The sequence below is a fragment of the Liolophura sinensis genome, chromosome 6 (genome assembly GCF_032854445.1).
Source record: "Liolophura sinensis isolate JHLJ2023 chromosome 6, CUHK_Ljap_v2, whole genome shotgun sequence".
NCBI lineage: Eukaryota > Metazoa > Mollusca > Polyplacophora > Chitonida > Chitonidae > Liolophura > Liolophura sinensis.
In genome coordinates this window covers 48,311,873-48,336,004 of record NC_088300.1, presented here as the reverse complement: position 1 = coordinate 48,336,004, position 24,132 = coordinate 48,311,873, and the positions used below count along the sequence as shown (strand labels likewise).

The 24,132-nt window shown below is 39.9% G+C and overlaps 2 protein-coding genes across 3 annotated transcripts in view; one reads left to right on the top strand and one right to left on the bottom strand.

Moving 5' to 3' along the window:
• The window catches only part of LOC135467279 (filaggrin-like), a 36,931-nt gene extending 26,451 nt beyond the window's left edge, over nucleotides 1-10,480 (bottom strand). The window contains exons 1-3 of the mRNA XM_064745045.1: nucleotides 10,455-10,480; nucleotides 8,739-8,788; nucleotides 1,672-6,075 (exon numbers count right to left, since the gene is read on the bottom strand). Of these exons, the coding sequence (XP_064601115.1) occupies nucleotides 1,672-6,075; nucleotides 8,739-8,788; nucleotides 10,455-10,474 (4,474 nt within the window). The 5' untranslated portion in view covers nucleotides 10,475-10,480. The remainder of the gene's footprint in view (nucleotides 1-1,671; nucleotides 6,076-8,738; nucleotides 8,789-10,454) is intronic.
• Nucleotides 9,899-22,971, top strand: LOC135468080 (coiled-coil domain-containing protein 91-like). Of its 2 annotated transcripts, none has more exons than XM_064746123.1 (14): nucleotides 9,899-9,930; nucleotides 12,096-12,185; nucleotides 12,410-12,481; nucleotides 13,496-13,668; nucleotides 14,299-14,502; nucleotides 15,313-15,414; nucleotides 15,552-15,629; nucleotides 15,962-16,069; nucleotides 17,773-17,865; nucleotides 18,236-18,304; nucleotides 19,463-19,549; nucleotides 20,127-20,216; nucleotides 20,944-21,057; nucleotides 22,371-22,971. In XM_064746123.1, exons 2-14 carry the CDS (start codon nucleotides 12,140-12,142, stop codon nucleotides 22,494-22,496), a joined length of 1,362 nt encoding a protein of 453 aa, XP_064602193.1. In that variant the 5' UTR covers nucleotides 9,899-9,930; nucleotides 12,096-12,139; the 3' UTR covers nucleotides 22,497-22,971. The 2 variants fall into 2 exon arrangements, with proteins under 2 accessions (XP_064602193.1, XP_064602192.1); XM_064746122.1 differs by lacking the exon at nucleotides 9,899-9,930 and adding an exon at nucleotides 11,020-11,114.
• Nucleotides 22,972-24,132: the final 1,161 nt, after the last annotated feature.

Here is a 24,132-nt window from a genome sequence, read left to right as displayed (position 1 = left end):
ACCAGGCAAACCACTCCCGTTTCCTTCCTCTAACATATTAGTGTTGATTGCAAAGTGAGGCAGCAACAAGTATCATTTTTAGTAAGCCTTTGGTAGGATAATGACCCAACCCGGGTTTGATCCAATAACCACTAGCCTACCAATGCGGACTCCCCTTACATTTTATGTGAGTTATCATTACACATCAGTTCAAGTAAACAGATTTATTCACTTACTGTCTTTGAAAGACCACAGTATGATCAGACTTTGCCAGCTGACATTTTAACTGTTTATTGTAAAATTAGGGCTACCGGTGTCTACATTGGTATTATGTGCTGTTTTATTTATTTATTTAACTGGTGTTTTACGCTGCACTCAAGAATACTTCACTTATATGACAGCGGCCAACATTCTAGGTTGAGCCAGGGAAGTGTCTTAGTGTCTTTGAGAAGCCCTGTTCAGACAAAGGTAACAAAGGAGAGATTAGGAAAATTGCAAACAAGACAGCCTGATTTCAAATTCTGGCTAAATCTATGGCCAGCATTACTGTGTGAGGAAACTGGGCAGTCAATAAATCCTTATACACTTATTTGACAAAGGTTTTATCAGTGAGAGGGTGATAAGTTTCCTGACACTTCCTAACTTCTTTTGCTTAACCAAATGTGCTTTGTTTCAACTTTAGTCCTTTGTTTGTTGCAAGAAACACTCCTTAATGACAAAAATAATGACATAAGAAATTTACTTAACTGAAGAAGTTTCAACAAACTGGGCCCAGGTACAGGTATATGAGTAGAGGAGAGTTGCATCCTATGGCAGAGCCCTATAACTATTATATAATTTAGTTTTCAGCTACAGGGATCAATTGTCCAATTAACTGACAAACCCAAATTTTAAATGTCATTTAAGTTAAACCCCTGTTTTTCCCAAAATCTGGAATATCTAACAAGTATTACAATGTTAAGATAAATGTATAAGACAATTACTTGCAGACCTTATGGAGCCATAAACAAGGTATTAAAATTGGAATAATATCAAATTTAACTTTTTGGAAGCTGGGAATCACTTCACTAATAAATATTAAGTTGAAAATCATAAGTCATGTTTTACTACCTGGCATAAAAGCAGTCATTGGAACTGGTAGTGTGAGTTTCTGACATGGTCATGTGTTGTAAGTTTTAACTTACATGTAGGACCAGAATTGTGACTTACGATTTTTAGTGAAAAGGGATCTAGTTCAAAACCCAACAAGCCATTTTGGACATGAGCTAATTTTTGTTTCTTCCGTTCAGTTGTATTTTTCCAATTCCTCTCATCATCTGGACACAAACATAACCTTATGCTCACATCCTAATCTAAGGGTGTATAAAGCTACTGAAATGATATATTAAATTTTAATAACCATTTAAATTTTAACACAACATATTAAAGTCTTAATGACTGTGTTGACCTCTCACAGCCTTACTCAAACCGACCATTTGAAGAAACAATAGGCTCTTCATGGGGCAATTGATACAACAATCCAAGCTGCATGAAACTACATCATTCTCAGCAGTTTCACTAAAGTGCTTGTCAGTTTAGGAGTGCAACTGTACAGAAACAGTGATGCATTACAGAAAAAAGTGAAAGAGTATACAACATTTCTAAGACCATTTTCAAAAGAAACATCAAAACCAGGTCAAGCTGGAAACTTACCATCCAGAGGGTCTTCCAGATGCTCCTCCAAAGCTGGTCCTTTGATTTTATCCTCTGCTGATTTTTCCTGGTCTCTTGATTGCCTTGAAGGACGTTCACATCTCTCTCTGTAGTTAAATTCAAGGTTAGTCAACGGAGAGACATGCTCCATACTAGAGCTGGATCCAGACTTGTGCTTGATCCGGTACACAAGGCTTGGCCGATCTGGGCTGGTTAAGGGGTCCCTCGCATTGGGTGTGGTGGGTTTGATGTTGGTGGCAGGGATATCCTTGTGGGTCTCTACCCTGGATCTCTGCCTGTCTGGACGTCTGGGGGATGACAAGGAGAGCTTTGAGGGTCTAGAGCCGGAGGGTAAGTCTAACCTCCTCTGCTGCTGATCCGAGGTGTGGCGCACCCTGGCTTCAGATGCCTCCCTGGAACTGCTAGCATTGCTCTGCGCAGAATGATGCCTCTTCCTGTGCTGACCAAGGTTAGGCATTCCTGCATGGACCTGGCTACTGGCTTTGCTACTTGAATGGGAGTTTGCCTCACTAGATGCACATACTTCAGGTTTACATTGTCCAGAGTCATGGCTATCTTCATGTTTGGACCCTGCTTGATCTGGCATATCAGATTCCTTATTCTTTGATTCATGGTGTTCATCAGATTTCTCTTGCTCGGACTCATGACTCTCCGACTCATGATTAGGCCTATGTCTATCAGATTCTTGATGTTTATACCCATGTATATCAGACTCTTGGCTTTTAGTCCCATGTCTGTCAGATTCCTCATGTTTAGTCCCATGTCTGTCAGATTCCTCATGTTTAGTCCCATGTCTGTCAGATTCCTCATGTTTAGTCCTATATCTGTTTGTTTTCTCATGTTTAGGCCTATGTCTCTCAGATTGCTCTTGCTCAGACCCATGTCTCCCAGATACTCGGCTTTTAGACCCATGTCTCTCAGTCTTGTGATGTTTAGATCCATATGTGTCAGAGTCAGATTCCCCTTGCTCAGACCCATGTCTGTCAGACTCTCGGCTTTTAGACCCATGTCTCTCAGTCTTGTGATGTTTAGATCCATATGTGTCAGAGTCAGATTCCCCTTGCTCAGACCCATGTCTGTCAGACTCTCGGCTTTTAGTCCTACGTCTGTCAGATTCCTCATGCTTAGTCCCATGTCTGTCAGATTCCTTATGTTTACAGCCATGTGTGTCAGGCTCTTTATGTCTAGACCCATGTCTGTAGGGCTCTTTGTGTTTAGACCCATCTCTCTCAGATTCACGATGTCTTGATCCATGTCTCTCACATTCACGATGTTTAGACCCACGTCTATCAGACTTCTGATATTTAGACTCATGTCTGTCAGATTCTCTATGTTTAGATCCATGTCTGTCAGGCTCCTGATATTTAGATCCTTGTCTCTCAGGCTCCTGATATTTAGATCCTTGTCTCTCAGGCTCCTGATATTTAGATCCTTGTCTCTCAGGCTCCTGATGTTTAGACCCATGTCTCTCAAACTCTTGCTGCTTAGATCCATGTCTGCCAGATTCCTCTTGCTCAGGCCCATGTCTGTCAGACTCCATAGGTTTAGACAAAGGTGTTTCACACTCCTGGTGTTTAGATCCAAGTCTCTCAGACTCCTGATGTATAGATCCATGTCTCCCGGATTCTTTAATCTTGGAATCATATGTGTCAGATCCTTGATGATTAGACACATGTCCGTCTTGTTTTATAGATCCCTGATGCTTTGTTCCCTGGTCTTTAAATTCTTTCTCATCTAAGATGTTAGAAGGTGTTCTAAGAATACCTCTACCTAAATCCTGCGATTCAGTATGTTTGGCTTCTGAAAGTTTGTCCTGCTGCTCTTCAACTCTAGAATGATTAGCTTTGGAATGCTTTAAATAAACATCTTCAAGTTCATTTTTGGTTTTGAGATGTTTAGAGTCCTGTAATTTTGTGTCTGAGGCTATTCCTTCTGGTTCATTTCTCTGCGCTGTTTTTGATGTCCCAGTGGAATATTCCTTTGAATGTCCTGATGACGGGATTTTTAAAATCTCACGTTCTTTTAAGACTTTTCTATCATGCTTCCGACTTGTACATTCTGACCCTACTTCACCTGAATTAGAAAATTTGGAGATTGTCTCATTGGAAAGAGTCCTTAACAAAGCACCCTCAGTACATTCTGCTGAATCATTCTGACGGTAAAGGGTGACTTTACCAGTAGCTTGGTTCCCACTTCCAACTTGAGCACAATCACTAACCCCTCGTTGGTCTACTTCTGTGCTTGTCAGCGTACTACTTGAAGGTGTCCTCTCCCTAGGACTTCCACTATCTACCACTGAAGATTTCTTGCCATCTTGCATAGAATCCTCCTGATGCTGTGAATTCTGGTGAGGTTCCCTGTCCAGTAAACTTGGTGTTCCCGTTATACCAATTACAGAAAAGTGCTTAGTGTTGGTGGGGATTTGTCTTTCAGCTGATGAGGCAAAATTGGCAACAACTTTGCCAACAGCCTGAGATTTCATTAAAGTGTCTCCCCTGTAACACCGCTCTACCATAACAGACACATCCTTCGACAACGCTTTGGTGGTAATATCAGGACATGTCTTCAGCAATCCTTTGCTATCACTATCACCAGATGAAGTCTTATTAAGACTTGATGCTGAACTGTTACATCCTGTGTCTGAATTACTAGTCTTGTTCCTTAACGTTTGCCTTTCTGAGGACTCTCTGCTCAGTGCCTCACTGCTCGTTTTTACTAATTCTGGTGCTGCTTTGGCCTCTGTGCTACGAGAACATAATAAGTTTCCAATGAAATCTCCTCCACCACAATCACTTAACTTTTTACAATCCATCTTTACTTCAGCGGCTGGCTGAGGCAAACCACTAGCAGTTGCTGATGATTTTTTGACATGCTTTGTTCCATTCCTAGCAGCAGGATCTGCTTTCTTGGCAGAATCTGTTCCATCTGAAATAGACTTCTTTTGTACACTAGACCTTTGTACAGGACAACTATTTTTTGCACCAATTCCATTCCCAAATGCAGCTTTAGTCGTATCCACATTGGACCCTATTTGTGCTGTGGAGACCTGCAGACCAGTAACCAGTGGTGACATTTTTACTACTTCTTTGTTATTCTGAGCTCTGCTTGGACTGGAAATTTCTGCATGTGTAGCCAACACACCAGAATGCCTTCCTGTATTCCTTGTGTCTTTCTTCTTATTTCTGTTTGATTTCTCATCTCTGGTATCTTGTGAAGTATCAGACACTATATTTAGCAAAAACCTTTTCACACTTGCCTTTCCAGAAGCAGATTTCTGACCCTCACTAATGCCATAAGCTCTTTGTGTCTGCTCTTGACTATGATGACTAAGGTTAACCTCTGATCTGGGACTCTCTATCCTACCCTCTGAGGAGTTTCGGAGACGATATATGAGGTTTGACCTTTCACCTCTGTATTCCTCAAGACGAGTTCTTCCACTCCAGCTGGCACTAGCCCTCGATCTGGGACTCTCTATCCTACCCTCTGAGGAGTTTCGGAGACGATATATGAGGTTTGACCTTTCACCTCTGTATTCCTCAAGATGAGTTCTTCCACTCCAGCTGGCACTAGCCCTCAACCTGGCCTCTGGGAGAGTGTCATAATGCTCAAATGCACCACTGTGTCTGTCAGGGGGAGGTAAGTGGGAGAAGTTCCTGTCCCTTAACCAGCACTCCTCATATGCATAGCCATCAACAGGATCATCTTCGGCAAATCTCCTATCATTATAATCATATCCAGCTCTGTCAGGTACACGGCTGTCACTGTTATAAATACGCCAACTGGGTTCATACATATATCTACTGGGCTGTCCCATCCTCTCATAATATCTAGTATCATCATAGTCACTGTATCTATATGCATCATGTTCCGCATAAGGAGAGCTTGCCCTAGAAGTCACTTCCCTGCTTATGTTATAGTCTCTGTAATCCACTCTTCCTCTGTAATCTTCCCGGTAACCATCTCTGCTGGCCCCATACCCATGGTTCCACTCATAAATGTAGCGGTTATACATCTTGTCTTGTCCACAATCCTGGGCATCAGGAGTTTTTCCAGAGGTACTGACAGTGAGGGGAGATATTCCTGCGTCCCTACACTTCACAGATCTTGTTTCTACCTTTCGTCTCTTTGCCTTGCTGAGTCCCTCTGAAGAAGATGATGACAGTGAAGAATTGGATATTCTTTTTTCTCTCAAACGTCTAGAAGAACGAGTAGGATTTTGTTTCACGATCAGCTTAGTGTCCTGTTTCAGCAGATCTGTAACTTTGTTCAACCTGTTGCTCTTCCTCAGTGTCCTGTTTTCCACTTCTGATACACCTGGTGCTAGGCAAATCAATGACTCCTTCCTCTTTCTTGCTTGGTTACTCGCTTTCCACTCAGCACATACTGAAATAGAGGTAATGAGAATGTAAAGGTAAATACTGCAAAAGAGAGCATCAAACAAAGTTTCATTAAAAACTTGGAGTCAAATGAAAACTAGGATTTAAATTAATTTTTCTGCTGCAGAGTGACTGATCGTTGGTTAAGGCCACCACTGTGACCATCATGACCAGTATGTTCTTATCCTGAATAGAGAACAGCACACATACAGTTTGCACCTTTTTATTGCTTTGGTGACCTGTGAAAAAAGTGAGCTGGTGCATGGCCAAATTTGACCCCCTAGGACTTACGGTGTAACAGCAAAGTATAAAGAAACATGTAATATCTGTACATAAATAAAAAAAATTGGTAATGTACAAGAGCTCGCCTGTAGAAGCAGCATGAATGCATAACTTCACCCTAATGCATAAAGAACTTTTCAGATACCAACATCATCCTTAACATTACCATTCATGTTGAGTTATACATCAGGCAACAATGGTATATTGGTTTAAAACACTTGTCTTTCAACAGTTAGCTAGGAAACTTGGGATGTGGGTTCAAAACGAGCCACAGATAGGAAATTTATATTCTCCTCATTCTGACTGCTTGTGTGGCCTTGGTGACAATAAATGGTCCAAAATTCTGGTGTGACCATTTGTGGAATCTGAAGTTTATTGAAGGCCACTTGCCTTCCACCAACATGGAGTGCATATAAGAACATTATGTGTTTGATTTACCATAGTGGTTTCTTCCACCCCCCAAAAATTGACCGCCATCAAGCCATCCTCAAAATTATGTGTTGTTCATTCACAGCCCGTAAATAAATTTCACAAATGGGCATACAAAGGTGTTTCAGCGATATAAGTCTGCTTGGTAAATATCAGTCGTCAAGCTCTTGCAAAATAAAAGTTGAGTTTGCCACGTTTTATGCACATGTTATTTCGTTACAATCGAAACTCTCCTCCCATTTCAGAAGAATTCTATTTTCGCGCATTATCAAATGGGGTACCTTCAGTTCAATGCAGAAAACACATTTCGGCAAAGTTTCCCAAATTAGACACACCATGCCTTCTGACCTCGTTCTCGCACTGTTGTGACAGACCATTGCCATGCATAGGACTGAGTCACGTGTGCAAAAATGTCTACAGGTAACTGACAGCTTACCGATTTCAACACTGACCAATTAGATGTGTTTTTTTCCATTGACCCGCCCCGCGGGATAGTTAAATAACATCGTGATATAATTTTACATGATGTCAAATTCTCAATACACTTCTGTGTAATTGACGTACCAATTTAGGTTAATCGGGTAAACGGCATCATGCGGTGAGTAGCTCAAAGCAGACCTTAGTTTCGAATTCGACTGAGATTTTCTGAGGAAATATCAAATAAGAGCCAGTGTCAATGATTGCACAAGGTGCATAAATGTCTTAGCTTGCGGACAGACCACGTATTAAGTGGATCTGGATATTAAGGATGGCATATGCAGAGAGTTTTGCCGATGAAGTAGCTGAATACAAATACGTTATGATCGGGTGCATATGTCCTCCAGGCTATAAGGATGGCAACGGTCTCCGCATATTAGTAAATATAAGCCATCCTTAGACCGGATTTTTGGAAACTTTATGTCTTGGAGAGTGCCTGTCACCAGTATAAACAGTGACATTTCAAATGATTGGCCATAAAATAAAAAATAAAAAATTATATGAAATAAAACAGTTTGGTATTCGTAAAAACATGAAAAAAGAATTTTGGTCGGGGGTCTTTTTGAAAGGTTGGTCGCTTAACATCAATTATAACATTTTAATTTTGGCCCTACTATGATAGTAGAAGTATTGCTTTGATTTACTATGTTGTTTAATACAAATGTCATGACTATGACATATGTTCCTGATGTAGTCTACAAGGACTTTGTGCAGGCAAGTTAAAAAGCAGCAAAATGGTGGACAGTGACAGGGATTTTTGAGTTGGTTTTTGGTAAAAGTACAGGAAATGTAGGAATTTTTGAACAAATATATGAAAAAATAGGTGGTTCAGGAAAATATGTGAAATATAGGAATATAGTAGGGTCTCCGCCAAATATGTGATACACAAACAAAAAGAAGTCAAATCCAACTTTATTCCTTACAAGAATAGGCACACAGACAGTCCACGACCACAAAAACAAACTTGCCAATCCTCCTGTGTATGTCCACCAGGAAGTGACAGCGGAATCTGTGGTATTGTCAGTAGAAGCCATCTATGTTTCTCCATAGATCATCCTCAGACTCATCTTTGACTCACACAACACTCCAACAGAGATGGGTTACACTAATCACAAAACAGAGAGTCAGCCAAATGACATTTGTGAACCATGTGTTTTAACACATCTAATCCCAAATCCAACAGTTCCCTGTTGGTTTCAGTCATTGCTAGGTAATCATCTAGGGAGACCTTTATTTTGAGAGCAACTTGCATTTAGGCACATAAATAATTTCTACTGCCAGTAGACATACATGTACTTATTACTCATTTGTGCCCGTTCTGACACTGACAACTGTTTCCCAGACTTAACTTCAATACTTGAACATGATCGCGTCACACTCATTTTCCTTACGAGTATCAAAGTGACCTTACAAAGGCTCAATACACATATTTTCTCGAGGTAAAAACTAAAGAAGCGCATACTTTTTTAATTCACTACATACCTTGGTTATCTTCAGATTTGATGAACTTTGTTATCTGAATACTGTGTTCCCTGCAAGGAAATAAAGTGATATTGTAATGTTTATACGGCCATAAAAAGAACAAAATTGAAGGTTCTGATCCCAAACTTTAAAAGTGATATTGTGACCATACATAAAGAAATTTCCACAAAATCTTACCAACGATGATGGTTTTGAGAGCCTTTCCTGAATGAAACAAATTTTTATGACAACTAAACTTTTTTTCCTGGAATATGATCATATTTTTCAATATACTAGTTACTTACAATCCAGCCTGATTAGTTTGGGCGCATAATGCCATCAGGCCAAGTGAAAATTAATCTTTGGTATCAAGTTAACCCACTCTATTTTTGGGCCGCTGTTAGCAATCTTCTCACTTCCCAAGTTTTTATTGTAAGGGGAGGCAATTGTATAACAGGCAGTAATGTACATGTGCCTCCCCTGACAATGTGATTATCTCCCTGGCAACAACATGTCATCAGTGCCTCAAACCAAAATGATTGGATATGGATAAATCTGTACAAGAAAAATCTATAAAGAAAACAAATCACAGATTTATCTCCTGTTCTCTTGAGAAAGCTTTGGAAATCACTTGGACAGAATAAATGTGGATCCATCAAGTCAGAAAACTTGCATCTTACACTGACTGAAAATCAGTCTATGGACTTCAACATCGAGTACCTGAACAGATGAACAAAATTTCATGGTGAACAGATGAACAAAAACAACTTGCACTCAGACATTTATCTTGTGTCTCCTGCGAAAGTACAGACCTGGACAAATATGCACATCACAATTTTGGCAACCTCCCTTTATTCCTAAACAGCCTGCTCGTCTCGAAGATCATCTCCCCTGTAATTTTGGCCATGTCCTGTACATAAACAATGACTAGTGACTTTTGTAGCATTCGGCCCTTTTTACAATTTTACAGAACTGCGTTAGCATCTTTTGACCACAAAGGTGGACCATTTTTGTGGCTTGTAGTTCTCATCCGTTTCGGTGAAATGTAGTGGCAGTTGTAGGCTTCAAAATGAACTACATTAAGGTGGTTTCGGTAGGAACTCTCCACACATGGGAGGCGACACTGTTTACATTCACCACAGCCATCATGATGGGCAGGGACTTTAACTCAGGATGATGATCTTCGAAGTCGGCTCACTCCTATGGAATGAAGGTAAGGCCGCTGAAACTGTAGTTTACATATTTGTGTTGGCCTGTACTTTGACAGGAGACACGAGAAAAATGCCTGAGGTGCCAGTTGGCAGAACTCTGACACTACTCCAAGTAAATCAAATACAACGATGTATTGCTCCATCCGGTGATAATAGCATTAGCAAACATGTAGGGATATCTAAATCAGCAGACCAATCACGCAAAATATGGCCAATCACACTACAGTGGATGAAAATGCTAGGGCATTATAACATACTATCAGTTCCTCTTGATGGACAAGAGATACTTAGATACATTCGCGCTGAATGTTGCGTTGTTGTTGTTGTAAAACTTCAAGTTACAGCTGACACTTCACTCATTTTCAGTCCGTGTTGTTTATCATTACGTTTGAACTTTCGATCGAGATAAAATACGTTTTCGTTAATATGCATGCCTTAAACCTTGAATGAATGCGTCAACATTTCGATCTTGGGATCCACTGCTCATTTACTCAATAATTCATATAGAATATCTGCATATAAATACCCGGTTTTTCTCTTTCTCATTCTTTCCTTTTCGCCCGCTTCTAAATTTCCTGTCGAAAAAATAACCCGGTAAAACGCGGTGAAAGATCTTTAAGTGAGATACTCGCAAAAAGTATTTTATTGCTATGGGTGCATCTTTAGTTTCAAGAGAAACTAATGCATATTACATTTTTTTTGATAATTGTATTACTGGATGTTTCGTCGGATTTTAAGACCTTTTAAAACAGGATGGTGGTTTTGTTATATGGGAAATATTCTGGAGGGTATTTTCTATCGTTCCAAAGGAACACCGTAAACATTCCATGTATAAACTGACATAATAATATGACCTACTTTCTGTTTTTGAAAAAATTCTCCTGTTTTATCTGACTTTATTTTAACCTTTTTCCAAATATGAATGATGTCATGCTAAACCGAACTAAATGAGATCTTTTCAGATTGTTCATTTGATCGAATTCGATGCTGAAGCTGTTTCTAAAGTCTTTAAGATAATGTCTTTAAGTCGGTTTGGATTTTACAAAGTTGGAGAGGTTTCTCCACGTTGTTTTCGATGCGCTGCAGCGTCGGGACAAGTGGTGAACTGAACAGCGCCAGGCAGTGGGACGCATAGTCACAGGTCCTCACATTATCAGCTCCCCTTGCTGTACATTTTTGCACAGCTGTAAGTTTTCGAAATAGCTAGCCATATAATTACCTTTCGTTTATCAACCGTGAAGCCAACGCCTTGAAAATATCAAAAGCCCTCCAACCTGTCAAGGCACAATCCCATTTCACCCATACAACACTGTATACTATACGACACATGAGTTCTTATCTACTCGTAATTCTCTCATAAATTCAGTCTGCTCTCTCAACACATACTGCATGACACGTCATATCGTTGACCAAATTGGACTACGAGTGCCGGTGCGAGTGGTGATTGTTCATCATATAGGTATAATACTGATAGTAATAGTATCCAATTTCAAACATGATAGTGTAAAATGATCACTTCAGCGCCATGATCTGTAGCCATTAGACAGTATACTGGGTACATGCAGGTTGAGAAGTATTTGAATACACCATAGCCATATGGCTGTTCAACCTCGATCTGTGGGCAGCTAGAGACCCCATGCAACCTTAAGTGTCTGTGAACTGAGGGAAGCAAGAATAAACACTCGCCCACTCTCTAGCTTCTCAGACGTATGTAGCATAATAACATCATTGTCTAAAATTGTAATTTGTTTAAGAGACAAAACGGCAAACTGTAAACCAATGTGACGTGTCACTGTGACTGAGGATAGACACTGTCTTTGGTTGGGTTAATAAAAAAAGCTTCATTGATGAAAAATGTATAGATCAGCATGCATAATTGTAGTAACGGTATTAACAATTTGCAGCGTAAAGGTGGCATTGCATTTATTGTGAACTTCATGGTGGGAAAAAAATGATACAAAGACGACCAAAGACAGGAAAACCTAAATTAGTAAAATTGGGATTACCAGTGGAAATGGACATGCACCTGACCAAATGCCTTGCATTACACTGGATCCCGCCAGGAAAATGGTTCCTGTTGTTGTTCAAGTGTTAGAGGTCTGACCTGACACATTTTGGATATATTCTTATACTTATTGATGTGTGTCTCTCCATCTTTACATTGTAGTCAGCCGTCACACGAGTGATCAGACAACAATCAGGGTGTGAGTTATGGATGAAGATGATGATTTTGGAGAGTTTGGTGGCTTTGAGGCAAGTAAAGTTTGCAAAGTCCTTGGTTTGAAGTGAAACATAATGTAGGCTGTCAATTAATTGCTACCATTTAGTTACCTGTGTAATTTTCAGATTATTATCTATGTTAATGTAATACGGACACCTTGCCAAATACAGTGTAAGAAGTATATGAGTGAGACTTCAAAGTATGAACATTTTATACAGCATAGCATCTTGACACCATGTATGTTTTTGTCTACTAGGCAGCAGAGCCCACTGTCTCTGGGGTGGCTGCCCCCATCGCTGCTAGTACATCCCCATGGGCTGTGTTCACATCAGGTAAGATAACATGAAGTAATTACTACCAACTCTTGTGTAAGGAGCCTCAGTTGAAGCTCAGTTGATACCGATACTCAGGGTTGGGGAGACATTTTGCGAATTGACTGTTAAAGGCCAAATTAATCAAATTTTTTAATTCTTGTAAATCATGTAGGCCTTTTGTGTTTTAAACCAGACACACCATGTATATTTAAACAGAGTCATAACACTTAACTAGGCAAAACACCGAGACCAGTTCACGGTCTGTCTTTAGTTGCTTTCATAAAGCGTTGCTTAGTCATGAAAAGATAATTAACCAAACAGAAGAGTGATTGAGTGAGTGCTTGGGGTTTAATATCATACTTAACAATTTTTATGACAACGAAGGAGTCCTTAGAGTGCATGGACGTGCAATGTGCCTTGTTGCAGGACAAATTTCCACCACTCTTTTGTCTAGTGCTACTTCATTGAGATGACTTACCGAAGGCAAGTAAGCCACCCTACCCGAACCATTATACTGATACGGGTCAACCATTTGTTGATCCCTTAATGTTGAATACCAAGCAGGGAAACTACAACCTCCTCTTTTAAAGTCTTTGGTGTGACCCGACCCAGGATTGACCCTGAATATACTGCTCCCGAAGTGGACGCTCTACCCACTGTGCCATCGGGCCGGTGCCAAACAGAAGAAGTAGATTGATTTTAGAAGTGTGAACATATAAAGTAAACTTTTGTTAACAAGCATGTAGTTGAAATAGAAAAAATGTGGTGTTCTGTAAATCATATATTGTATTCTTCATCTATAATAATAGTTCAGTTTACAGTTTCACACTCGAGCTCCAGGTAATTCCACTGCTTCAAGCTATGCCAAAAAAAAAAAAGTAATAAGTTGAAACCATGGAATAGGATTTGTGGGTAGTTGTGTACTGGAGGTATTAAAGTAAAACTTGTGCTACCATATGAAATCTCTGACTTGTAGAGATGTAGAGCTTAAACTGCGTTGTACTTCAAGTGTATATTGTTAACTGTTCCCAGCTCCTGTTGACACAAACACTGGGGTTGGGCTAACAGGACAGACGACTGATACTAATGCTTCGCACTTAGAGCAGCCAGTCTCCAGGTCAGAGACTGTGCAGCCCAATGCCTCAGGGAATGCAGAGTTACCTCCCCTCAGTAGCGTGCTACAGGCCATGGAGAGCCCAATTGTGGTAAGCTTATGGAGGTTTTTATCAGAACACAAGTGCGCATATGACATTTATTATCACTTAGTTACTGTTACGATATTTTGGTAAATGTACCAATAAATCGTGAAGGCAACAAATTATTAGTGGTGTGAAATGAAAATGAAGGGAAAAATAAAGTTATCAATGATTATCAAACATGATATGATCAGAAAATCATAGGACATTTCAGCCAAGAAAGCAAAATTTTTCCTGGTTTTCAAGACTATGGTCTTGGGACCTTCTGTTTGTATCAGCATATGAGGGCTTAAAAGATACATGTGAACTTCATTCCCTTTCCCTTTAGAATGACATTCCAGTGGAATATACTGTTGGCCTAAAAATTGCCTGAAAAGGCGCAGCTTTAGAAGTAAAAAAATGTCATAAAGTATTATTCTTGGTGCTGAAACTTTAGTTTTTACAGTTGGATTCCATCCTATGGTCCAGAAAAAGAAAACAACCTGAAAACACCATTCTAAGATGAATATAGCCCTTAGAATTAGGCAAAATGGAGATTACAATTGTGACTTGGCTGACATACTGTTTATTGTGATATTAAGACCCAGCTAAACAAACAGATAGAAATGTAATTTGTATATCATCTGGACTGTTATGCAGAAGGATGGACTACAGCTGACAGCTCAGGAGGCAGAGACTAAAAAGCCGGGTGATGATTGGCTAGAAAGTCTCAAATTTCCATCTCTGAAGGATGAATCCGATGACCAATCAAATTTATCAGAAGCAAAAAGTGCTGATCCATCTGTTGAGTTTTACAAACAGCAGATCCAGTCAAGCAAGGAGGAGAAATATAAACTGGAGAAGGTAAGCCAGGGATATTCTCGTCACATTCAGATTTTTTTCTATTAGAAACTTTTCATGAATTGTAAATCTGATTGAGTTGGCCTTGTTAGTGTATTTTGGTATTGGTGCAGTGATGTCTGTTGTACTCCGAATGATGATTTATTCATTTTTTTATTTCATTGATGTTTTATGCAATACTCAAGAATATTTCACTTATATGGTGGCGTCAAGCATTGTGGAGGGAGGAAACTGGGGGAACTCACCACCATCTGCAAGTTGCTGTCAGACCTTCCCATGTATGGCCGGAGAGGAAGCCAGCATGAGCTGGAATTGAACTCACAGTGACTGCATTGGCAAGAGGCTAATGGGTCATTCTGAATAATGACAAATGAGTAATGTTACATAGCCATTTCTTTCCATGGCATGATTTCAATTTTTATATTCCCCTCTTCTCATTGTTCAGGAGACTTTGTGGACTTTAATTAGTTGACAACATTCAAGGGGCGGTTTGTACTGTCCTTGATTCACTGACAACATTTTGTCTTTGGCAAATATGGCTCAAGTGTTCCCACCTTTGGGAACACAGCTACATCAATATTTTCAATATTCCAATTCAAAGACACAAAGCCTAATTGTTTAATTTCCATGCCATAGTTTAAACATTGTGAAGCAATTTCTTTGCTACATCCATGAGGATAATGGCTAATCTCTTAGTGAAAAACTCTTGAGTATGCCATCTAATAACAATCAAAAATAATAATTAAATTTAGTCTGTATGCATGCATGTCTTTTGATAAACTCAGAGTTTGATATAGTGTTTTTATGTTGCAGGAGCTACAAAGTGTGTGTGCCAAACAGCTGACTGTCGATTCAGATCTGGCAGCTTGCCAAAAGGAGTTGGAAGAACAAAAAGAAAAATATGAAGAACTTCAGGTGAGTAAATCATGGTTTAAACATTGGAAAGATGTCAAATGTATGAAAAGAAAACTATACTCATATGTCTCAGTCACTGTGATATGGCTACAATTCAAATGATTCATTCAAAAGTTTCCTGTCTGTTTCTTTTTTAGAAAAGGCATATGTCTGAATTGGAAGCGATGAGGAAAGCAGGGATGGATGCATTAGCTGTGATAGTAGAAGAGTACAAGGTAAGGAATTGCATTGTGATCTGTCTCATTCATTGGTTCTCATCATCCATTCATACATCAACTTGAATTTAAATTTGTGTGTTGGGTAGGCTTAACTTGTATGTGTAGTCACCTTAATCATGTTAAACAGTCCAGTTATCATATTTTCTGCCATGACTTTGAATCAGGAGGCTTGTGAGGTATCAGACGAAGGTCGGTAAGTGACTCGGGCACCCCTGTTTCCTTTATAAATCTGAGGTTGAACAACAAATAAATAGAGAGAAATAAATGAATCTTGTTGCTTGATAAAACACATCTCTGACCACTCACTGACTTCCCCAACTTTTTTTCAGGAGCTGTGTAAAGTGAGCGTGATAGAACAGAAGGAGGCATGTGAAAGACTGGTTAAAGACAAACTACAGGTGTTAACTGACCAGTGTCAGCAGTTACTAGAGGATCAGGTGAGTGCTCAACTGTACTGTTCAGTGGCAAACTGCAGGTGTGAACTGACCAGTGTCAGTTATTACTGGAGGACCAGGTGAGTGTACAACTGTGCTGGTCAGTGGCAAACTACGGGCGGTAACAGACCAGTCTCAGCAATTAACACAGGACCAAGTGAGTCTCAGCAATTAAGACAGGACCAAGTGAGTGTACAACTGTAATGGTCAGTGACAAACTGCAGGTGTGAACTCACCAGTGTCAGCAGTTACTAGAGGATCAGGTGAGTGCTCAACTGTACTGTTCAGTGGCAAACTGCAGGTGTGAACCGACCAGTGTCAGTTATTACTGGAGGACCAGGTGAGTGTACAACTGTGCTGGTCAGTGGCAAACTACGGGCGGTAACAGACCAGTCTCAGCAATTAAGACAGGACCAAGTGAGTCTCAGCAATTAAGACAGGACCAAGTGAGTGTAAAACTGTACTGGTCAGTGACAGACTGCAGGTGTGAACTCACCAGTGTCAGCAGTTACTAGAGGATCAGGTGAGTGCTCAACTGTACTGTTCAGTGGCAAACTGCAGGTGTGAACTGACCAGTGTCAGTTATTACTGGAGGACCAGGTGAGTGTACAACTGTGCTGGTCAGTGGCAAACTACGGGCGGTAACAGACCAGTCTCAGCAATTAAGACAGGACCAAGTGAGTCTCAGCAATTAAGACAGGACCAAGTGAGTGTAAAACTGTACTGGTCAGTGACAGACTGCAGGTGTGAACTCACCAGTGTCAGCAGTTACTAGAGGATCAGGTGAGTGCACAACTGTACTGGTCATTGACAAACTACTGGGCCTGGCTTAAGACTTCATACCAGTTTTGACTTAAGTCAAGTCTTCAGTTTTGTACTTGGCCTAAAAATAAATATGTAATATTTTGTTAAATATAAACTAAATCTACTGCTGTTCCTTTTGATCTCTGTGCAACTGTATTTGTTGCTGGGTTTTGTTAAGTTCGTAAATTATGTTATATGACTTTATAATATCGATATTAGCATATACATGTTCGAACAACCGGGCCCAGGTGTTAACTGACGAGTATCAGCAGTTACAGTTGTTCTAGAAGACCAGGTTAGTGAACAACCGTACTGGTCAGTGATAAACTACAGGTGTTAACTGACCAGTGTTAACAGTTACTAGAGAACAAGGTGAGTGCCTAACCGTACTGGTCATTGATAAACTGCTGGTGTTACTCTACATGTAGGGGGAAATGAGTTCACTAGTCTTCTTGTTAATGCTTAAATGTATTCTACTATTGAAAATCTGCCCGACCTTATGAAAAGGTCCAGAGCTGTGTACAGTTTTCCGTGTATGTGTTCTCGTAAAACATGTACATAGAATGTAAGCACTGCTTTGTCACAGCAGAAAACATTGTGTTTTTATGCTTCGATTTGGACCTTTTTTGTTCAACCCATCAGACATTCTCATTACATATCATTATGTATGTACATGTATATGGATTTCATTACAGGTTTTAGGTTTGAGACCTTTTTTCTCAGAATTAGGAAATTAAAACCTTCAAGATTTGTTTTATATATTTGATTGATTATTTGATATTTGATGGGTATACAATGCCTTTTAGACATTTTTGATTGTATTTCAGTCTCATGAGAGCACAATGACATTATCCTACATATCATGATTATCATTGTAATATTAATTATTCCCACTTGTTCAGCATTCCAGGTTACAGACGTCTTTAGAAGAAGACAGATTAAAGCAGGAATCTGTGTTAGCAGAAGCTTTGTCCAATCAGCAGGCAGCTCAGCAGGTGAGTGACAATCGTCAGCATAACACTACTCTAATTCTTGGGACCTCCCAATTTTGGAACAGTAGTGTTTAAAGTAGAATATTACAGTTCTTTACCAGCCTTTTGGAAAAGTAAAGATACGAGTATGTTGTTCATTAGATGATCTAACTATGTGAGAAAAAAGAAACTCAATATTCCTGCTAGAATTACATATATATATGGGCTGAAATGTATTTTGTTGTATTTCACTGTAAGAAGTAGAAGTCATGCAGTCACAATGATATCACTTAATTCCCCCCCCCCCCAAAAAAAAATTAATAAACCTCCTCAAAACATCAAAGCATTTAAATGTGACGGGACAGTCTTCATGGTAATTTTTGTGTCTGCTCAGTCTAGATTTGATACAGCCATTGAAGAAGAAAAGAAGTCTCTGAGAGAAGTCGTGTCTACAGCCATTGAGGTAAGAAATATAAACTGGTTGTGTTAAAGAGCCAATAACACTTTTAGACTTCACTAGCAATTCTTATATGTTGGCGTTTCAACTGATGATCTTCATGACTTTATGGTAAGGCACAGTAGTAACTCCAATGGAAATGATTAGACCATGCATGGTGGTTCTATATTTTAGTTTACTTTAAACATTTTTTAAGAGCCAGCATTTAAAAATACCTGAATCTCTTGAATGAGTTATAACTGCTGTACATGTATATATGTTCTTTGTAAAGAGCCTCAGTAACCTGTGTCTGGTTTGTCACATTAAGACAACTCTGCTTGGCCAGCTCATGTTAATACTCTATCATTATTTTTGGCTGTGCCCGGTTTCCTCCCATCATAATGCTGGCCACCATTTCGATGAAATATTCCAGAGTACATCATAAAACACCAGACAAATAAATAAATGAACAAACAAGATGGTAGTCCTTACCCCAATTAGTATCCCACCTGACATGCACATCTGGGGACTGATGATCTCATGTCATTATTCCTGTTGGGATGACAAGCTATTAATCTATTATGTTGATGGTAAAGTAGGGGAGACAGTGGGATCAAACCCGGGTCGGGTCATACCTAACACTTTAAAAATGGTACTTGTTCCTGCTTTGCTTGGTGCTCAATACTGAGAGGTTAGAGCCAGGAAGCAGGACTGGTTGGTCGGTATCGGTATAGTGTGACTGGGTGGGGTGTCATGTCTGGTGTCTTCAGCATGATACTCCAGTGGTGGCAGCACTTTGGCAGCATGGCCGGACGTGCCCTGCCACAAGAATACACAGTATATGTACACACACACACGTAATGACTTCTCCTCATATGACAGAAAGATTGTCAAGTATGATGTTAAACTCCAAGCATTCATATATATACATACTATGTTGATGAGGCCACATCGAAGGCCTAAGTAGGTTGATATTTGCACATAGAGATGCTCATACATGTGTACCAGGTGGACGGAATTATAATAGCAATCCTATGTAATAAATAAGTCACCAGGTGGTAATCACAAAATAGGGTGAAGTGAAAGGATTTGAGCAGAAATTAAGCTGCAGTTCAGTTCAGCTTTATACATGTCATTCTACAATGGTTAACTGTGTCATTTTAATAAATTTGTTGAATATTTAAGGAGATAAAGGAGTCTAATGAGAAAGTGTTGATGGCATCCATAGAACGCTTGAGGTCCGAGGGCAAGACGATATCAGGAGAACAAAAGGTGGGTGTTGTGTGCACATAACTAGCTGTATGTGACTTTCCAGTGCCATATGGCGTTTGTGCCAGAGGTGACAAGATACCCTTTATAATTTGCTAGATAGTTTGTAGCTTTCACAAGAACAATGTTTATTATATGATATGACTTACATTTGCAATATCATAGACATTGACTACTTTCTGTAAATTGGGGCATACAGGGCCTAGTGGTTAGCATGCCAACGCAGCAGAATTACACAGGAGCCTCTTACTAATGCAGTCACTGTGAGTTCAAGTCAAGTCCATGCTGGCTTCCTCGCCAGTCATGTGTGGGATGGTCTGGCAGCAACCTGTGGATGGTCGTGGGTTTCTCCTCGTTGCTGCCAGGTATTCTTGAATGCTGTGTAGAACCAATGAAATAAATAAATAAGGCATCAATCTCTGTGAAAATAAATATATTATGTAATGTGAAATATATAATTATTTATGAAGAAGATCTGGACAGCTGTCTCATTTTCCTACATGTAACAGATTAGCTTTGGTGAGTCAAGACCACACTGGTTGAGGGTATGGAATGATCCTATCTTGTGTTGTTGTTGTAGGCTTTGTTAGCAGAAACCATGGAGGAGAGGTTTGGAGGGATGAAGATGGCTGTACTTGATGACCTTGCTGTGAAACAAAAAGAATCTGAGGTGAGAACACGTTCTCATTTCCTCCCTCAGTTTTATAGATGTCATTTGATTACTTGGAATATGACCCACTTTCACCAAACTTTGTTTTTTTTAGAAATTTCAGGCCTTGAAATTGGCTGTTTTGTTGTAAAGGTCCTTAAAAGTGCTTTAATTTGAGGTGGCTCAGTGAGTAAATGTCACAGATGTGAAAGAGTAAAACAGTGTAAAACCTTGCACATTTTATCGTATTTGTGCCTTGTTTACTTTCCAAGCTGCCTTCAGTGTTCGCTCCAGACTGCAACTTGGTTGACTCGTATCTTGCAGCATGTTAGCGTTACTGTTCCAGGGCTGCATACATAACTCAAGTTTGTGGCCCTGGATCATGGATACTTGTAGTATGTTGAGCCACAGACTGATGTCATCTCTACAATCAGCTGGCCTGACTGCATGGATCCTCATGTCGCAGCCTGTGGGTACCTCTCGCTCGACTTGGCTATAAAAATTATAACCTGTGGACAGCGAAACCATGCCAAATTCTCCACTTGTATTACCATAATTCCATGGATGTCCAATTTGTGTCAGACAAAGACTTTTTTAGTCCTGCAAAGTCCTGGAATTTATTTTCTTATCACCTGTGCGAACCCTGTTTGTACCTGTAAATGAGTTTTTCCTGTGTAATCAGTTGCTAAACACTGCCTTTCTCTGACTGTTTTAGTTCTAATTCAGGATATTTTTGTATTTGTTTTAGGCAACATTACGGAAGGTTATGGATGCAGATAGTCAGAAGTCTAGAGATATAATAAGAGAAACTGCTGAGAAAACAAAAGCTGAGATGATGGATTATATTCAAGATCAAAAACGGGTAAACACTTGTGTGTTTGGATTTCTATCTGCTACCATCAGCATTTCAGGTTTTGGTAAACTAAAACCAATGACATTTATGGTATAGTGGTGTAGAAGGAATAGATTGATGCTCATGTTACAACACATGGTCCTTGATATGAGTTGATGAGAAATACAATTATTCACCTAAATCTGAGGGCACTTTTTACAGACTTAAGCTTCCTGCTATACAAACTGGTACGGAAGAGCGATTATTAGGTGAAAAATCATTATAAAATTGAATGTAGTACATAGTACAGATGGCCAGTTTGTGAAAAAGGACATGAAATTATAGGTGATAATATTGTACTTATGAATCTGAAAACTGGTATGCAACTGGTAAGCCACATTTTCTGACTGTCTATCACTGCAAACTACATGTAGCTCAAAGAGAAATCATAATAGCACAAGAACTGCAGCTTTTTAATTGGGATGGTGTCACTGCATATGAGTATACTATGTTGATTCCCAGTGAAAACAAAATTACTTGGTGGTGGAATTTTTTACAATGTGCACTCATCAGGGACAGTTGTGGATAATATCCTTTTTCTAGATATGGACACGTTGCATCTTGTTTTTTTCCATTGTAACTCTTGTAACTGCACCACTTGGATCAGGCTGTTCTTTTAGCTCATCTTAATGGCTTAATCAGCAACATAGCATCAGTGACAGAACTGATGTATGGACACGTTTTATAGCTTATTAAATGAATATGGGCTGGTGTGGACAAGTTCTATTTTTGCGTGGTGCTGAAGCATGAATGAGCTGGCGATTTTATGATTCTGTCACATAAAAATAGAACGAGGTGTGACGTGCATTAGTAGAAATAGCACAAAAATCCGTACACAATTTAAAAGAAATCAAGTATATATGAAAGGACATTAAAATACACATGAAAGCAGATCTCTTTCAGCCATGGTCGATTCGATAAAAGAAATATTAAATTCCAGTATTTACTGATATCCTGAATAACTCAATGTCGGCTCAGCTAGGAATCACACTTCATGAGAAGTTTTCGGATGTCACGTATTGATGTACATGTATTTACCAGTCATGTTTAGAGAATTTCTTAATTGCCTTTATATAAACCCGTGTAAGTCCCCGGCCAAACGTGGGAAGGTCTTCCATCAACCTGCGAATTTCCCTGGGATGTGCCCGGTCTCTTCCCCCCATAATGCTGGCTGCCGTCATATAAGTGAAATATTTTTGAGTGCGGCTTAAAACACCAATCAAACGGATAAATAAATCGTAAATAACAAACGCCTAATATCTGATCATTTCTTTTGTCATCAGGCTGATGTAGCTGTCAGGAGCAGACAACTCTCCAGTCTACAGCTGTTCTTGGAAAGTGCCAAAGCTCAAGTTTCTGGCCTTCTCAGTGAGATTCAGGCTGACCACACCACACAAAACCCTCATTGACCCTCAATCTTCCCCACTGATCACACCACACAAAGTACTCCTTATTGACCCCCACCAATGCTCTAAATCTTCCCTACTGACAACACCACGCAAAATCAACCTTTTTACCACACTTCTCCACAGCCACACACTTTCATTTTGTCCGTTTACCACACTCCTGCCCTCCACAGCCACACACTTTCATTTTGTCCGTTTACCACACTCCGCCACATCCACACACTTTCATTTTGTCTGTTTACCACATTCCTCCACAGCCACACACTTTCATTTTGTCCGTTTACCACACTCCGCCACAGCCAAACACTTTCATTTTGTGCGTTTACCACACTCCTCCACAGCCACATGCTTTTCTCCTGCCTGTCCATTACACTCCTCCACAGCCACACACTTTCCTCCTGTGTACCCACCACACTCCTCCACAGCCACACACTTTCCTCCTGTGTACCCACCACACTCCTCCACAGCCACACACTTTCCTCCTCAGCCACACACTTTCCTCCTGTCTACCCACCACACTCCTCCACAGCCACACACTTTTCTCCTGTCTACCCACCACACTCCTCCACAGCCACACACTTTCCTCCTGTCTACCCACCACACTCCTCCACAGCCACACACTTTCCTCCTGTCTATCCATTACACTCCTCCACAGCCACACACTTTCCTCCTGTCTACCCACCACACTCCTCCACAGCCACACACTTTCCTCCTGTCTATCCATTACACTCCTCCACAGCCACCCTACTTCCTGTTGTTTTGCCCACTACACTCCCCCACAGCCACACTCTTTTCCTCCTGCCTGTCCACTACACCCGCATACAGCCAGTTTCTTTTATCAGTCTCTTTTGTCAGTCTATCACATTGTCCCAGAGCCAGGCTGTGTGTTGTTGTCTGTTCGCCACACTCCTTCACAGCCAGGCTCTTTCCTCCTGTCTGGCCACAGCAAACCTGCACTGACATAATAGTGTATTGCCCATTATTGCTGATTGTTTTTGTATTGGTGTGATCTGATGCTGTAACTATCTGTCCCAGGTATCACATGGTTGTGAGCTCCGTTGCTGAATGATGAACAAGCTACATGCAAGGAGCTCTTGCCATTACACTTGCATTACGTTTGTGTCATGAAAATGTGTACTTGTAGCTGGTCACATTTATGAAATTATACACCTAAACTGGTTATGGTATTTAGTGATCATTATAGTTGTCACTGTGTGACCAGATAATGTAGTAGGAGTTTTAATAACATTTGTGTTACTACATGTATACGTGTAGGTTTATTTTATATGAGCTGCGGATATTTCTTATATAGTGAATAATGTCGCTGTACAAATGAATTTCAAGAAATCAGGTTTGTTCTGAATACATGTAATGTATTACATTACAATGTAAGTCTTTCAACATGTTAGTGGGAGTGGGCCGTAGTTCAAAGATTGTTAGTTTAAGATTGTGGTAAGTGATGGAATAGGAAAGTTCAGTTTTAAAGCCATTTGTACACTACATCATTTCTGAACTAAGCCAGTTGTAATATTTTTATGTATATACAAATATCTTATACATGTATATAAATTTTATTTGTATCATATACATTTTCTGACTTCTATTTTTTTTGTTTTAAGAAATCTTAAGCAGCCTGAAA

What these genes read in the sequence shown, in the direction of transcription:
- LOC135468080 (XM_064746123.1), top strand. Translation starts at nt 12,140, where the DNA reads ATGGATGAAGATGATGATTTTGGAGAGTTTGGTGGCTTTGAGGCAA. An exon ending in GTTTGGTGGCTTTGAGGCAA is followed by an intron (nt 12,186 to 12,409) that starts GTAAAGTTTGCA and finishes TCTACTAGGCAG; the next exon opens with CAGAGCCCACTGTCTCTGGG. An exon ending in TGATAGTAGAAGAGTACAAG is followed by an intron (nt 15,630 to 15,961) that starts GTAAGGAATTGC and finishes ACTTTTTTTCAG; the next exon opens with GAGCTGTGTAAAGTGAGCGT.